At 39.3% G+C, this 18,239-nt stretch overlaps 2 protein-coding genes across 5 annotated transcripts in view; one reads left to right on the top strand and one right to left on the bottom strand.

Annotated features, from left to right (window-relative positions):
* LOC149460579 (uncharacterized) overlaps nucleotides 1–6,569 on the top strand; it is a 186,419-nt gene extending 179,850 nt beyond the window's left edge. The window contains exons 20-21 of the mRNA XM_089679463.1: nucleotides 1,211–1,247; nucleotides 6,104–6,569. Coding sequence (XP_089535589.1) covers nucleotides 1,211–1,247; nucleotides 6,104–6,179 — 113 coding nt within the window. The 3' untranslated portion in view covers nucleotides 6,180–6,569. The remainder of the gene's footprint in view (nucleotides 1–1,210; nucleotides 1,248–6,103) is intronic.
* A 5,223-nt stretch (nucleotides 6,570–11,792) lies between these two features.
* The window catches only part of PARP11 (poly(ADP-ribose) polymerase family member 11), a 30,973-nt gene continuing 24,526 nt past the window's right edge, over nucleotides 11,793–18,239 (bottom strand). For all 4 annotated transcript variants that reach the window (XM_089679487.1, XM_089679486.1, XM_089679488.1 and 1 more), the window contains one exon: nucleotides 11,793–16,617. In XM_089679487.1, coding sequence (XP_089535613.1) covers nucleotides 16,304–16,617 — 314 coding nt within the window. In that variant the 3' untranslated portion in view covers nucleotides 11,793–16,303. The remainder of the gene's footprint in view (nucleotides 16,618–18,239) is intronic.

The following is an 18,239-nucleotide window of genomic DNA, read 5'->3' as shown; positions in this document are numbered from 1 at the left end:
GATTGGGAGAATGTCATATGGTCAAATGAAAGCAAAATAGAACTGTTTGGTAGAAACACAACTCGTCGTGTTTGGAGGAGAGAGAATGCTGAGTTGCATCCAAAGAACACCATACCTACTGTGAAGCATGGGGGTGGCAACATCATGCTTTGGGGCTGTTTCTCTGCAAAGGGACCAGGACGAGTGATCCATGTATAGGACAGAATGAATGGGGCCATGTATCGTGAGATTTTGAGTGCAAACCTCCTTCCATCAGCAAGGGCATTGAAGATGAAACGTGGCTGGGTCTTCCAACATGACAATGATCCCAAACATGTCTTCGTAAGAAGCATTTCAAGGTCCTGGAGTGGCCTAGCCAGTCTCCAGATCTTAACCCCATAGAAAACCTTTGGAGGGAGTTGAAAGTCCGTGTTGCCCAGCGACAGCCCCAAAACATCACTGCTCTAGAGGAGATCTGCATTGAGGAATGAGCCAACATACCAGCAGCAGTGTGTGCCAACCTTGTGAAGACTTACAGGAAACGTTTGACCTCTGTCATTGCCAACAAAGAATATATAACAAAGTATTGATATGAACTTTTGATATTGACCAAATACTTATTTTCCACCATAATTTGCAAATAAATTCTTTCCAAATCAGCCAATGTGATTGTCTGGATTTTTTTTCTCATTTTGTCTCTCATAGTTGAGGTCTACCTATGATGCCAATTACAGGCCTCTCTCATCTTTTTAAGTGGGAGAACTTGCACAATTGGTGGCTGACTAAATACTTTTTTGCCCCACTGTATATATTGTACATTCACATCAGTCCCTAACCCTCAAGGGGTGTACAATCTAAGGTCCCTAACTCACATTCATACATACACATACTAGGGTCAATTTAGACAGGATCCAATTAACCTACCAGCATGTCTTTGGAGTGTGGGAGGAAACTGGACTACCCAGAGGCAACCCATGCAGGAAGAACATGCAAACACCAGGCAGGTGGTGTTGTGGTTGGGATTCAATCCAACAACCCTAGTTATGCCAGGTGGAAGTGCTAACCATTTAGCCACTGTGCTGCTCCATTTACCCTATTCCTTCTTGAAAAAGGTAAAATCATAGTTTGGGCACTTTTGTATTCGTGGAAGACAGCATGGTATATGGTTACTTTAGATAATGTACACTTCATAAATTTAATTTTAAGCCATTTTATTTCTGTGTCCTTTCAGGGAGGTACCACAAAATAAAGAATAAAAACAAATCCAGGTAAGTTTTTAATAAAAAAAATAAGCCAGATCCAGCATAACTATGTGTACAACACTTTATAGATCACCCAAATCATGTTAGCTTCATGACTTGTAATGTCTGCAGCTTAACACAGGATATAGTTCTGTCACGGAGGTCATACTTTACAACAGCATTCAGAACCTTTTTGACATGAAACTACTCTTTTCAATCTTCTTTCCATTTTTCGTTTTCATTCTACTATTTCTACTACTTACTTTTTATCTATTTTTCCTTTTTCTATCATAACTGTTCATATTCTAGCTGGCCACATAGCCATGGGTCACAGGTACTCTATCTGATTATATAGGATACACCACAGTATGATATGTCAACCATGGATTCGTGGAGTTACACACTACAAGTTTAAAATGTTCAAAAAAAGCAGTAAATGGCAACAATTTTAGCGTAGTTGGTGACCTAGAAATACTGTATATATTTTATATGGTTTGACTGGCACATATACAAAATATGACTGATAAATGTGATCTGATCCACACAAATGTTTGTACTAATGCAAAACAATAAAAATCATTTGTAAAGAACCTTTTTAAACATGGAACCCTTAAAATAACTTTCAGGTCTGCTAGTAATTCTGTCTATAGCTCATGGTACATTGGTACATTAGCATGAACTACATAAAGAAATGCTGATGTAAAAAGAAAATGCATGTACTAAGAAGTTTCTCATAGCCTTAAATCAGATTCAAAACTGCCTTGACATTCAAAAGCCAGAACTCACTAAACGTTGCACAAAAAAGGGTTTCCCTTCTTATGTCATGAAAAACATACAAAAAAAGTTACTCACAGGCTAAAAAGTTTCCGACATACCGAGCCTTAAAGTGACAATGGTTAAAAATGACATATTTGATACAGTCCTTTACTAGCATTAATTAACAGAGAAGTCCTTGTTTTTCTGACGTCATGTTCTTCCAGGCTTATGAACCTTGTACAGGTGAAGAAAAATAGTGGTTGTGGGTGAGTGTGCTGCCATCTTAGATAACTCACTCATACTCTCTCCCGTGGCTTACACTTTTTTAAATAAAAGAGTAAAATTCTTCTCTGAATTATGACATACTGGGGGAGATTTACTAAACTTGAGAATGCAAAACCAGAGGCAACTCTGCATAGAAACCAAAAAGCTTCCAGGACCAATTTCATGTTTTTCAGCCTTGGATTTGGTGCTGTGTAATTTGCGGGCAGCAGACCTCAAAAGCAAGGACACTCTTCTCATATCCTACCCAGGCAGCCCAGGCAGAAGGTCTGGGAGGTAAAGACTTGACTCACATCCTCTCCAGGTAGCAGGCCAGAGAGGTAAAGGCAAGGATCCCCCACACCCAGGCAAAAGCCCTTCTAGGAGGCCACTCAATATATTTATCTCCTTCTCCAGCATGCATCCCTGGAAAAAAACCTCTAAGGCCCCATTCACATCTTAGCCATTTGTGGCTCGAAGCTCAAAAACGCTTGAGGAGAAAATCAATTATTCTCAATGGAGATGGTTCACACCTCCACTCCAAGTCGCCTGAAGCCAAATGCCTGAAGCTCAAATAAATTCTGGAACTTTTTTTATGCATTAAATATATTTATAACTCCTTACATTGTGTCTTTTCTCTCTAACTTCTCCACAGCAGCAGGCAGAAGTAATCATGTCTAGGAAAATCCTCAGGGAAAAGTAAACAATAAGGACTTAGGTTGACTATGGTCTAGCTGCAAATACTACATTTGACCAAAGGACAGTTCAGCTTATGGCAGGGTCCATACATTCGCAATCATCTGCATTCAAAATTATAACATACTCACACCATTCACATGCTTTATAACTGTTTAGTTATCCATCTTCAAAGATTGAATGGCCTTAGACTCTTCCAATAGGATGTTACTAAAACCTCTATATCTGGTTCAAGGTTTCAAAGCAACCAGATCTTCTACTGACTTTTGAAAGCAATCAATGGCCAAACTATATGAATAAATACGTTCGTCATTCTCAGGTTGTTGAGTTATGTAAAATTCAGATTTAATGAGTTCATCAGTTGTCAAAACAACATCAGATAGGTTCAAGACACTACCCAGTGCTATATGTTGTTGTTCTTCTTTACGTTGTGTGTAATGCTTTTTGCCTTTGGCATCTTCTCCCTGCCCATCATTTCTTTTTACACCTTTTTTTTGCATCTTTTTTGGAGGTAGTCCATTTGGGAATATGTAATATTTGGTATTTCCAAGTTTTTTGACAGCTCAGTTTCTCTATCATCCCTATAATGATCCAGCCTAATTTGTTTCTGAAGCATCTGATTGTGAAGAAAGTCTCAACAAAACTAAAGTTCACAATTTTCCCCTGTATTTAATATAGATTTTAAGCTCTTTTATCAATAAATGACCTTACTTTGACTTCATATACTATACCATCTTCATAGTCCTCAATGTCCCTTTGGTACTTCACTTATTTATATCCAAAATTGAAGCTTTCAAATTAGCCAAATCAGATTTCAATCTATTATGTACCTCATCAAAAGCTGCTGCTTATACTTTTCCAAGGATGTCTTTTGACACTAATTTGAGTTTGCAAATTATCCAATGTTTTATCTTTTCATGCAGAACAATTAAGGTGCAAAGAACAGTTACTTAAGGTAGAACTATAGGAAAAAATTTTTTTTCATTTTGGTTAGAGTAAGGGAGGGTTATAACCCCTGTCAGATTTTTGTTGCATTTGAGTCCCATTGCAGAGATTTCCCTTCACTTTCTGTCCCATAGCCAAACAGGAAGTGAGAGGAAATCCCTGCAAATTAAGGGAATTCCTTGTGGACTCCCAGGTCACCAGAAGAAGTGTCCCCATTGGAAGATTTCCCCTCTATTATTTTTCTGGGGACAACCCAAAAATTTAGGAGTTCTTTTACTTTCACTTATAATGGTAAACAGGAAAAATAGAGAAGGTGAATCTGCTTAGCGGGGACACAGAGCACGATACAAACTGACAAGGGTTCTAATCCCTCACCATCTAAAACTAGAAAAAAAGTTTTCCCTTTAGTTGTACTTTAGTCCCAGTTCACACTGATGTGCTGCAGGAAATGCAATTCCTGTGCAAATCACACGTGACAGTGTGAACCTAGGCTTAGAGTGTATGTAAACTCTAAAAACCGTATCTGCTCCCCTTTGGTCTGTTTAATGTATCATTGGAAGCATTTTCTAATATCTAATAAAAAATAAAACCTGTTGATCTTGTCAGAAATTCTGAGCTGTTCTGTTACCTCTCCAAATTCCTGTGTTATCTCTAAGAGCCACATGGTTCTCATTTTGGACTACAGAATCATTAGCCTTTATGTTGTGGAGATCTGAGAGTGGGATCTGTTGAGAAGTTTAGCGTCCAGTAAGTCACTGGGCAGGACTGACAACACTTGGCCCACAAAAATGCTGTGTGTTGTCAGTACACAACAAGATTTAGTAGCAGATTGAATTTCTGGCAGAGACAGGTATTTTTTCTATACTTGCAGGGTCTATCAATGAGTGAAACATGGGGTAATGTGCATGTATTGCAGATATACTGCGGATTATTTTATTTTGCCTTGCATACACTTTAATATCTGATTCCACTCTGTTGAGATCATCTGCAATCCTCTAGATATCAATTTGCTTAGAAATATACCTTTCCAAGCTTGTCGAATCCCCCCACACTGAATTCTTAGCCCTGGTTCACACTGATGCGGTGTGGAATTTTCAGCGTTTTCTGTGTGAGTTCCGCATCGCATCAGAATCACACCCTGTTCATGCGAACCACTGCAGGTGTGTATGTTTAATAACACCCCAAAAGCGGTCCGCAAAACGCGGTGCGATGTGCAGAATCAGATCACATAAGTGTGAATCCCCATGTAATCCAATTTTAGTGCGGACCAAAAAAGGGTCCTGCACCTTTTTAGTGTGGGTGTGGTGCGATTAGAGCCATACAAAATGTATAGCTCCAATCGCCCTGCACGCAAATCGCATGTGACTTGCACAGGAATGCGGTGCGGTTCCTGTGCGAATCATATGCAATATACCACACTGCATATATGTGAACCTAGACTCAGGGCTCTTTCACATGTCTGTTTTTCATCCAAACGGACACACATGTATTTCTATGGACTAGTGGATGTAAACAGCTTATCATCCATTTACATCCTTTAAAGTCCGCATCTGTTAACATCCATTTTTTTAGTGGAAGAACACCCTATTTTTCTTCCATAAAAAAACAGAACGGATGAAAAACAGATGGAAACGGATGAATAACGGATATAAACTGATGAAAAAACTGATGTAAACTGATTCATTTTTTCTGTGAAAAAACATGACTGAACTGATGAAAAAAACGGAACGCCGGTGTGAAAGGACCCTTATAACATTAAGGACTTGTTTAAACTGGTGTCGCCCTTTAAAGGTAAATTCATGGTGGATCAGTTTTCAGAAGGCATTTGACAGGCAGTAAGGAGGTGTTGTCACAAATGTGTGCATCGCACGCAGTTGTAGAGCAGACCTATTCAGTTCAATGGGTCACGTTTGGTGTGAGATACCGCCAGCCAAACACAAGAGTCCATTAGAGTCTCCATATCCATCTGTTGAAGAGTGGTGGGATTTGATACGGACCCTCTAGGTGAACTCTATGAGCTAATTCCCTAGAAGATTATACAGAAATCTGAATAATGTGAAATGAGTGACCTTTGTGACTTTATCACAGTTGCTGTGTTTACTAGACAATATTGGTAGCTCACAGATCAATACTACTTTTACTTGATGTATGCAATTATTCTCTCATTTCTGGGGTGTAAGGAGGAAGTTCTCTATAATAAAAGTTTCTTAAATTGTGTCTTGCAGGAATACAAGAACACTGGCACTGGAAGGTCTTCAGGCAGCACAAATCCAGGCAGAGCAAAATATTTATACATTATAGTATAAGACATTTTGTATATCATTGACACTTATCAGTTTATTTTAATCAGTTGTTTGAATCGTTGTTTTTTTCATTTCAGTCTGTTGACATCTCAGTTATTCTGGCCAAAAAGATCTGTCTACCCCAAAAATGTTACCCTAAAAAATAGAAAAAATAGTCTTGATAATGTTGAAAGTTTTGTTTGCTATTACTTCTATTACCTCCCTAGCTAGAGATGAGCGAATCGAACTTGGCGAAGTGGAATTCGTTTAGAATATTAGGAAAAATTCGATTCGCACCGAATCTGAATTTTAGCAAACTTCGGATGCACGAATCGAATTTTCCCCGATCAGCCGGCAAAAGTGTCACTGCAGAGAGCTCCGCTATTTCTGACAGTTCTCTGACAGTTCTGACAGTTCATTTACAGCGGTTGAAACATTGTATCTATTTGTTTCCATTTAGGATACAGATGTTTTTATTCGGAAATAAATAGATACAATGTTTCAACCGCTGTAAATGTGAAGGAACTGTCAGAGAACTGTCAGAAATAGCGGAGCTCTCTGCAGATACACTTTTTGCTGTACTGGAATTCTTCTTCTTTTCATTCTTCTTCTTCTTCTTCTTTTCATTCTTCTTCTTCTTTTCATTCTTCTTTTCATTCTTCTTCTTCTTCTTTTCATTCCTCTTTTCATTCTTCTTTTCATTCCTCTTTTCATTCTTCTTCTCATTCCTCTATTCATTCTTCTTCTCATTCTATTCATTCTTCTTCTCATTCTTCTTTTCATTCTTCTCATTCTTCTTTTCATTCTTCTTTTCATTCTTCTTCTTCTTTTCATTCTTCTTTTCATTCTTCTTCTTCTTCTCCTCATTCTTCTTCTTCTTTTCATTCTTCTTTTCATTCTTCTTCTTCTTTTCATTCTTCTTTTCATTCTTCTTCTTCTTCTTTTCATTCTTCTTTTCATTCTTCTTTTCATTCTTCTTCTTCTTCTTTTCATTCTTCTTTTCATTCTTCTTTTCATTCTTCTTTTCATTCTTCTTCTTCTTCTTTTCATTCTTCTTTTCATTCTTCTTCTTCTTCTTTTCATTCTTCTTTTCATTCTTCTTTTCATTCTTCTTCTTCTTCTTTTCATTCTTCTTTTCATTCTTCTTCTTCTTTTCATTCTTCTTTTCATTCTTCTCATTCTTCTTTTCATTCTTCTTTTCATTCTTCTTCTTCTTTTCATTCTTCTTTTCATTCTTCTTCTTCTTTTCATTCTTCTTTTCATTCTTCTTCTTCTTTTCATTCTTCTTCTTCTTCTTTTCATTCTTCTTCTTCTTCTTTTCATTCTTCTTTTCATTCTTATTCTTCTTCTTTTCATTCTTCTTCTTCTTCTTTTCATTCTTCTTCTTCTTCGTCGTGCCCCGTGACTGCCCAAATGAGTGAAGTGTGCGGTGATTCTAAGATCGACGGCACTCATCTGCATGTCATACTGACTGACAGTATTATTTCTCTTCCCCAGCAGACTCCAAGGGCATTTAAATTAAAGGTACAGTGTTCTGCACTAATATAAAGGCTCTCTGAAGCCTAGAAACCCTTTTAATAAGTTAAATTTGCGGCGAATAAATTCGCATTGAATCGAATTTCTCCCGCAAATTCGGCGAATCAGCCGAATCGAATTTTTGAATAATTCGCTCATCTCTATCCCTAGCATAACAGTGATGTACAATTGTATCTCAATTTGATAGGCAAGGACATACACCTATAGATAACAGAGTGAATTATTTATAACCATGGATCTATCAGATATGAAACAATTATGCTTCAGTGAGTGAAATATATCTACAGTTAGGCTTCTTTCACATAGGCAGCTGGGGAGCAGTAAAACTAGGAGGCTGAGTCATAATATGGTCAAGGAGAAGTCTCTATTTAATCCCATTTGCTCTGAATAAAGATTTTGCCACATTTTTAGGGCTCATTCGCACTACAACGCACATAAAAACACAACAAAACACAAACAAATCAAACACAGGCTTTGCCCTCCCCATCACTGTTTTTCTCTTGGAGTCAGGAAAACTCCAGCAGACGAAAGAGGCAGCAGACAGAAATGACACTTAGTACTCTGGATTGAGACAAGTACACACTATAGAGGGATATGCTTTTTTCATATTTCATGACTGAGATTTACAATCACAATTCACCAGCACATTGGGAATGTGTTTAGCAACATGCTCTTGCAGCACCTGGATCCTTGAGTTAATTTCACAAAGACTGCTATCTCCTTGTGTGTCCTCCGAGCGCTTGGTTTGTCTTTCAAGTGCACTGGTTTCCTTACATAATAAATTATACTGGCAGGTTCATTGGATTCCCCTGATCTTGCAAGATCATGTGTATGACTGTAGCAGGGACACTAAAACTTAAGCTCCTGAGAAAAGTGTATTTGTATGTTTATACAATGCAGGGGCGGACTGACAACTCATGGGGCCCCTGGGCAATAGGGGATCATGGGGCCCCTGTGCCCTTGCCCAAACGCAAAAAAGCCTATGAAAAAGGTACCAGGGGCATCTCATGGGGCCCCCTACTGCCCCCAGGCCCTCGGGCAGTGCACGAGTTTCCAAATGGTCAGTCCGCCCCTGATACAATGCAAAGAGATTTGTAATATTTTACTGTGATGAATAAACCGTTGTTTTTTTTTTCTTCAATTGTGTTCTTTACTTTAGGTTTTAACTGCTTGGCCACAGCAGACCTTTTATACTAGAGATGAGCAAGTGTGTATCTAGAACCATTGGTGCATCACACACAAACACAAACTAAAATATAGAATCATTTATTCAACTTACAGTGCCTTGAAAAAGTATTCATACCCCTTGAAATTTTCCACATTTTGTCATGTCACAATCAAAAACCTAAATGTATTTTATTGGGATTTTATGTGATAGACCAACATAATTGTGAAGTGGAAGGAAAATGAGAAATGGTTTTCAAAATTTTCTACAAATAAATATCTGAAAAGTGTGGCGTGCATTTGTATCCAGTCCCCTTTATTCTGATACCCCTAACTAAAATCTAGTGGAAGCAATTGCCTTCAGAAGTCACCTAATTAGTAAATAGAGTCCACCTGTGTGTAATATGGGCAGCACAGTAGCTAAATGGTTAGCACTTCCGCCTGGCAGTGCTAGGGTCATTGGTTCAAATTCCACGGCACCACCTGCCTGGAGTTTGCATGTTCTCCCTGTGCCTCCGTTGGTTTCCTCCCACACTCCAAAGACATGCTGGTAGGTTAATTGGATCCTGTATAAAAAATTGCCCTAATTTATGTGTATGTATGAATGTAAGTTAGGGACCTTAGATTGTACGCTCCTTGAGCATTAGGGACTGATGTGAATGTACAATATATATTTGTAAAGCGCTACATAAATTGGCAGCACTATATAAGTACCTGAAATAAATAATAAATATAAATAAATTTAATCTCAGTATAAATACAGCTGTTCTTTGAAGCCCTCAGAGGTTTGTTAGAGAACATTAGTGAACAAAACAACACACCAGACAGGTCAGGGATAAAGTTGTGAAGTTTAAAGCAGGGTTAGGTTACAAAAAAATATATCCCAAGCTTTGACCATCTCACAGAGCACTGTTCAATCCATCATCCACAAATGGAAAGAGTATGGCACAACTGCAAACCTACCAAGACATGGCCATCCACCTAAAGAGACAGGTCGGGCAAGGAGAGCATTAGTCAGAGAAGCAGCCAAGAGGCCCATGGTAACTCTGGAGGAGCAGCAGAGATCCACAGCTCAGGTGGGAGAATCTGTCCACAGGACAACTATTAGTCATGCACTCCACAAATCTGGCCTTTATGGAAGAGTGGCAAGAAGAAAGACATTGTTGAAAGAAAGCCATAAGAAGTCCCATTTGCAGTTTGCGAGAAGCCATGTGGGGGACACAGCAAACATGTGGAAGAAGGTGCGCTGGTCAGATGAGACCAAAATTGAACTTTTTTGGCCTGAAATCAAAACGTTATGTGTGGTGGAAAACTAACACTGCACATCACCCTGAACACTCCATCCCCACCGTGAAACATGGTGGTGGCAGCATCATGTTGTGTGGATGCTTTTCTTCAGCAGGGACAGGGAAGCTGGTCAGAGTTGATGGGAAGATGGATGGAGCCAAATACAGGGCAATCTTAGAAGAAAAACTGTTAGAGTCTGCAAAAGACTTGAGACTAGGGTGGAGGTTCACCTTCCAGAAGGACAACACTAAACATACAACCAGAGCTACAATGGAATGGTTTAGATCAAAGCATATTCAGGTGTTAGAATGGCCCTGTCAAAGTCCAGACCTAAATCCAATTGAGAATCTGTGGAAAGGCTTGAAAATTGCTGTTCATAAATGCTCTCCATCCAATCTGACAGAGCTTGAGCTATTTTGCAAAGAAAATGAGCAAAAATTTCACTCTCACAGTGAAATGTGGTTCTACAAAGTATTGACTCAGGGGGGCTGAATACAAATGCACACACTTTTCAGATATTTATTTGTAAAAAATTTTGAAAACCATTTATCATTTTCCTTCCACTTCACAATTATGTGCCACTTTGTGTTGGTCTATCACATTAAATCCCAATACAACACATTTACGTTTTTGGTTGTAACATGACAAAATGTGGAAAATTTTAAGGGGTATGAATACTTTGGCTGTGTGTACAAGGGTTCTTGTTAGAGATATCTGTCATGTCTGTGATAGCCCATGATTAATCACTAGTAATGGCTACACATGCAATTGTACATAGTGGCGACTGATCACACAAATTCGAAGCATCATGTTACCATGATTTATTTCTACATGCTACATCCTATGCTCCCTGTTTAGTGAGTAATCACTAGTGATCACTACAAACAGTCATGGGTAAGGATTGTTCTTGCAAAAAAATGCCTGCTCAGTCTTTGGATATTTATTTTTTGCAAGTATAAAATAAATTAACATCAATACACAAAATATTTACTTCATGAACATGCATAATGCACTTTTGGCTTAATTTGGAGACCAACATATTCTTAGTGGAGAGAAATTCAGGGTTTTATAATTTTTTTACGCAATTACACACTAAAGCTAGCTATACACCAATAGATTTCTCTATCACCACAGACAGTATGTAAGGATGAATCCCCCCTGCCAGATTATTGTATTCTGACGGCTGCGAATGTTGGCTGTCACAATACATGAAGAGTGCCTATAGCTGATTGGCTGCAGGTGCTGTTTGGCCAACAATCTTCAGCCCAGCGCCTTCAACAAAAAATACCAAAATAAAAGTGCATTGCTATCCTTTAACAGAAGTTGACTGGGTAATCAATTTTTGTTGATCCAGCAGGGCCACCCACTGTTAGATTTCTAGGAATCTGAGGAAGTTCTAACAGTGAATGGCAAGCTTCACACTGAAGGCAAAGGCTAGTGAAGTCTGAGCCCTTATCTCTCATCAGTCATTCTATTAAAGACTGAATGATAGGGGAGATGCTACCACAGCTAGTGACCTGAATAGGTGTTTACAGCAGCACCTCCTCTAACAAAAAGTCATCTTCAGCTTTAGGTGATTTCAGATTGGGGTTCTGACTTTCCACAGTCTTCGGTACAAAATGTTTACAGCATAAGGAGACCAATATTCCAAGAAGTGTTTTTATTATAACATATTCTATATACAAAAAAATTAAATAAAATTGTGTTAATGTAGAATTTCTGTACACTTGCGAGATTCAGTTACTGCTGAATAAACAAACAAACAGCATTTTATCATTCTACAGTATCTTTTACGCCCGACATCTCATAGAGAGTATACCATTATATAACCCCAAATTCTAACAATTTTTTTTTTTACATTTTTGTCCACAGTAATTGGACTCTTTTTAAAAAAGTCTCACAGTCTCATCAGCTGCTGACATCACCGTGGAGGTGGCTATAAGTTGTCAAATCAACACATTGCACCTTTACGCACAAAAAAAAAAAAAAAAGGAAAAAAAAATTGCATTGGTGCATGTGCATTAACCCAACATATACACAGCCACTTTACATTTTTTTTCACAAGATTCACACAGCTTTCACCTAAGATTCAGACATTTTGTAATTTGATTCATTTGGGGAAAGTGGGAATTCTGGGCAAAAGCTGAGAGAAATCCTTTATAAACAGACCCCATAGTGTGAATGATATGATTAAAGAGCTACATACAGTAAGTGCTATGTGCTGTGTAAGCAATAGAGGCTCTTTATACTCTCAGTGCAGTATTACTTCAAACTTCCTTTAGACTTAAGAAGACATATTAGCACAGGCTGCTTCTTTTGCTCGCTTTTATTGTGCTTCTAGTGCATTTTTTATGTAATCTCTATAGATCATTAAAAAAAAGCTTCATCATTTCTGATGAAAATGATCACAATTCTGATCAGAATTTGGTTGGAATAAACAAAAATGGCAATTACATGTGTCATTACAGAAGTATTCAGTTAATGCACTCCTCACAAAAAAAAAAAAAAGATGCGTGTTAAATGCAGCACCTATAGCAAACGATCCATGTTATTCCAATGTGTCAACCTTGTCAATTTAATAACAAAAACCAAATGAAAGTTCCTTACAATACTAGAGCTCCTATATTCACCCTTTAGGCAGCCTGTGCCTCCTACCTTCCCTCTATTTGAGCACAGTAGACTTAGCAAGTCTTCTCAACACTCAACACTTCCGGGACTGCCGAATGCCTATGATCCCTGTTGCACATCATGGATCCTTCCTCCAACCCCTATTCCACTACATAACAAAATATTTATGTACTGTAACTGTCAGATAATGGAACTACCGTGTGCAGTGGAGGACCCAGGCTCTGCCTGTGTTCCCCACCACATGATACGGATCCTTCCTCTGATACAATACAATAGGGTGTCAGAGCATGAAGCTACAATGGAGGATACAGACTCTCAGAGGTGTTGAATGCTAAAGAGACTATAGCAGAGCCAGAACTGAAGGGGAAGCAGACAACACCAAACGTTGAAGAGGCGAGTACATTATCTCGTTTATTGCAGGGAAACTCCTTCTGGAATTTGTTACAGAACGGACAGAGTCACTTAAAAAATGAACTTTTCTTGCTATAGGTTACTGTATATTTTTTAGTTACAGCTTTGCTTCTTCTAGTGCTTATAACATAATTGCTTTTTTAGCATATAAATGTCTGAGAGAATCATGCAGTTGGATAAATCTGTGCCCCGCTAAATGACTGTCCCATGTAGGGCTAACAAATAGAGGGCTTCTGAATGTTCTAATGGTTCTTTGCAACATGCTGGGAAAAAGTGATAAAGCACCTTTTATTGACCATCATTCATTGTGACACTCCATGTGCACTGTTGAAAGGCATTACAAACACACTAAAACCACAGTTTCTCTTGATATCTTCTACATGGCTGAGAGACTGAATTCCAAAACAGCTAATGTGACCCCTACTATTTGCATCCGATGTTGGACTTTTGAATCTGTTAATCAACATGCTTTGGGTGGCCAATGGTGAAGCTGGAGGCAAAGGCACTTTCTGAAAAGCCACTGAAAAGGCACTACAGAAATCTACACGTCCTCTCTACGTTTTTTAACAAGGCAGTTCTTTTTTAATGCAGAAGAGACATGCGATATCTCCTCTGTAATAAAACACAATTACTGGTCTGCTTGCATGTTACGCATACAGCTTAGCTTACACTCACGTCATCCCGTCAACAAATCAAGAGTCTGAAAACCTGACACACGAAAGTAGCTCAAGGAAAAGATGACAGTGGCCAGTGCAGGAAGGTGGAGATAAGTTTTTTTGCGGAGTTTAGTTCTGATTTAAGGCATATAGTGGAGACGTACCAAACTCAGGCCATAATTTCACCAAAAAAGGAGAAAAATGGACATCTACGCTGCATGTGGGTGACTGGATATTGTACCACCTTGTAGCTAGGTGCCTAAATGGTACAACATTTCTTTTGAATGGGCCTGTTCACACTAAAATACCATGGGGTAAACCTGCATTCTGTGTGGGTTTCCTGCACCGCATTCAGATGCACTGTCCTTGCAATCTGCAGTGGGTGTCAGTACGATGTTAAGACACCCCAAACACAGATCACAAAGGCAGTGTGTTTGCCTGCACTATATTGCACTGTACAAAAGAAGCATGCGATCCATGGGCAGTGCGTTTCCAAAAGTAGTGCATGCGTAATAAATAGGGTAAAATTGCACTGCATAGAACTGCATGTGAATCGCGCAGGAACACCCAGCGCGTTCCTGTGCGATTCCTAGAAGAATGGGCCCTAAACACATGCAACCAAAATGAAGAGGGTGTAGTAGTGTTTAACTAAAGGTGCATACGGACATTAGGTTATATCAATCTGACCAAAAATGTCCAGAATAAGCTATGATCTGATGTATATGGGCTCAGACTGCAAAAATATTTTAAGAGAATCTTTTCCGATCAGGGTATCACTGAGGAATCCTGGCCAGAAGTGGAGCTGCCCCCCCAACAAACCATGTTAATGCTCAAAGTATATGTAAACCCCACTGTTGTCACTATCGGGATACCAGTCAGAGCAATGACTGTGCCTGTAGAACAAGCATGTAGGCAGGAAGTGGATGTAAAAGGCTGGAGAGGATAGTAGCATTGAGATACAAAAGAGATGAAGCAGGGGAGGTGTTTAGGCATGATTATGTGCATCTGGGTGCAATTTACACTTGAAAACGCCTCTCTAAATGCACGTTTGGGGCATTTTTTTATGCTCCTGAATGATGCCCTTAAATACGCCTGTAAACAATACAATGTGCGTATGCACATTAGATAACCTAGAGCTGCTTTCAGAGGCATAAACAAAATGCCAGACACCCCTGGCAGTGGCATATTTTTTACCCGTATGCATGAGACCTGCGGTTAAATAAGCAGAAAGTGAATAACAACATAAATCTCTTGCTTTAAAATCACTGCAATCCAGACCTTCACAGGGTTTCCTATTGTTTTTTTCCCCAGTACCTTGTAGTGAGATCAGGGACACACCCGGCCCTATCCCACAATGCAATGGTGTGTGTGTGCCAACACTGTCATGGGGAGAACCTACCTATATGGTGGTACTTGGCCTCATACAGGCTTGCCTGAATAATGACAAATCTGTGTACAATTTCAGGCACCATGCTCTGCCTCCCCCCCCACACCAATAATCCCTGACAGCATTTTTTTATGCTTTTTGTCTTTTAATACTTAGGTGATGTGACTCAGCAACCATTTCAGCAACAGTCAGTGTTGATGGGGGAATACCCCCCGCTGAGCTATTGTGTTCTCCTGGTGGAAGGGCACGGGGAGCGGACCGTGCTGGAAGAGCACAGTGATTCCTGATAGTGACTATAGCCGCTGGCAATAATCACATCCTACCGACATGCTGGTAGTACCCAAGTCAACCGATGGATCCACTTGGGTACAAACAGCCTACCCATACATGGATCAAATCTCAGACAGTCCCTGTTAAACAGGCCAAGATTCAAACCATCTGTTGCTGGCTTTACCTTTGCCAGTGTCTTCAGGTTGGTCATGTGACACTCTTCCTCTTCACCTCTTCTCTGGTTTCTTCTTCCAGATCCTAGCATCCCTGTTTATGGCAGAAGCTGTATCAGAAGACAGATGGAGCAGAACATGGGCATGGCAAGCTTAAGGGATAAATTCACCTTTAAGTGAAAAATAATAAATGCACATATTTTTGCAGGACAAAATGTGCATTTATAATTTTTTCTACAAAGTATGGCACGGGTTGATCATGGGTACAATGTCAAGCTCCTGCACACTCTCCCTCCAGCTATTTGCCCATTCCTCCGTGTTGGCTTTCAGTCAGAAAGCTGGAGGAAGTGTAAATGAACTACAAGCACACTGATCAGAGAATGAGTGTGTTTCTGTCCCTGCTCTCTGATCAAAAATCAGCTCCATTTTCACCATGAAAAAAGAGATAAAAAAGTTAGCCCTTCCCTTCTTCTAAGGAGAAGAAAGCCATGGTTTCACAGCATTTCTATAAACATCCACTTCTGGTTTTTATTGATCTAGCCATAATGTTCTGTACTTCACTAAAGAAAAAAACTAAAAAACAAAAACAAAAACATAAGTTTACTATAAAAGAAGACAAAAATGCATGTAGTCAGTCAAACTGTATGATGTACTCTGGGTAGATCTGATTGCTGTCAAAAATGACATAAAGGAGCGGAGAAAAAGGATTGTCCACGCAGCTGTCATATAAATTGATGAGACTCCCATCCTTGGAGGGCGGTCGGATATACGTCTTGTTTCCTGTGGTGTAATCTCCAACTATGACCCTGGCCAGGAACATGGATTTGTTTGTAAACGAGTTGCAAAAGAAAGGGTTCACGCCATGCAGTCCCAGTGTCATACTGTGCTTGCTGCTGTTTTTACAGTATTGGCTTGATAATGAGGCGTGCTTTGCAAAGTATGTACCTGCAGAGCAAGAAAGCAAAATTAGATGAACCATTTCAATTACATCCAGGATCAAATTGTCACAAAAAATCTGCCCAAAGAGACCCAGACAGCAGAAAAATAATATACTGTTTTAAATCCTACCCTACTGTATTGATAAAAAAAAAGTTTGGGTATATGAGGTGTGATAATTTAATTCCTGCACTTCCTGTGGCACAACACTATGGTGCACTCGAGTGTGTGCTGACATGTTCTAACTTGCACTCGCCTGGGTCGCAGACCAGTTGACTCAGTCTTTACAAAGTAGTAGAAAAAAATAACACATGAGTGCATTGTGCTGTTGGCTGAAAATCAGTGACAGGAATCTGGAGCAATGGATTAACATCAAATTTTGTGTGAAAACTGGCAAAAGTGCAAGTGAAACGTTAGCTCTTTTACTACAGGCTTATGGTGAACATTCCATGAAGAAACCAAGTGTTTTTGAATGGCATAGGAGGAGCTGGAAGATGTCCACAATAGTGCATGAAGTGGGCAGCCATAAATGCAAAGAATGAATGCAGATGGGGACAGAGTGCAGACCCTCGTACACGAAGATTGAATGTATGAATAATGCACAGTAACAGCCCCCCCCAATCTCACATGTGGAAAGAAAAAATTATAAAACACAATTACTGAGGGGGAAAAAGGATCACCCCCTTCATAAAAATGACGGTGCCATTTAGAAGGTGATTAGCTATACCTGATTGAGTTTACAAGTCATTTTTAGGAGGGGGGGGGGTGATCCTTTTTCCACCTCAGTGATTCTGTTATTGAAATTTTTAAAATAAATTTCTGACATGTTGGTATTATATCTTTTTACTTGGATGTTATAAGTTGCACTGAGTAAATACAGCTGGATAAAACAAAAATTGTGCCTGTCTTCACTTCAGGCTGCGAAGCAAGAAAATCTGATTTTTTTTGTCACAAATTTTCGGAAATTAAAAAATGTGCATTTTTTTTTCACAATTTATGTACAGGTATTTATTTGTTACATACGGTCACCAGTGCAGTACAGCCTCATCACATAACTGGTGTGGCAGTGATCAGGGACACTGGTGACAGTATGTATAAACAAAAAAACTAGAGCAGTACAATGTTATGATCGTCACACTACTCTGGGGAGGTGATCAGGATTTTCTTTTTTTTAACAAACGATGATCACTTATAACAGTAATCATCACTGTTATAAGTAACCATTTGTTGTGAATGGATCAATATATTCAGTGTGTATTGTTTTGATTAGCTGTGACTGGCCACAGCTAATCACATGGTACAGATGGTCTGTGATTGGTCCTGTCTGTACCATGTGATCACTGTGACCAATTACGGCGAGCAACATAACAGTACAGAATGACCGGCTATGAATGGAAGCCATTCATTTGCCAATTGCCATTTGATCTGCTATGATTGGTCACAATGATCATATGGTGCAAGCAGCAGCCTGGGTGACAGATCACTCTGTATTGTGGGCTGTGGGGTATGTGTGAGGCGCATTCTGAGGAGGACGTCATATGACATCCACCCGGAACAAGTGAGCTCCTATCCAGCATATTACAATAGTTTGTAGACTGTAACATTCACACAGACTAAATAATAAACACTGA

The sequence above is a fragment of the Staurois parvus genome, unplaced genomic scaffold, assembly GCF_062004578.1.
Source record: "Staurois parvus isolate SC_StPar_1 unplaced genomic scaffold, SC_StPar_1.0 ptg000225l, whole genome shotgun sequence".
NCBI lineage: Eukaryota > Metazoa > Chordata > Amphibia > Anura > Ranidae > Staurois > Staurois parvus.
This window is presented reverse-complemented; position numbering and strand designations above follow the sequence as displayed.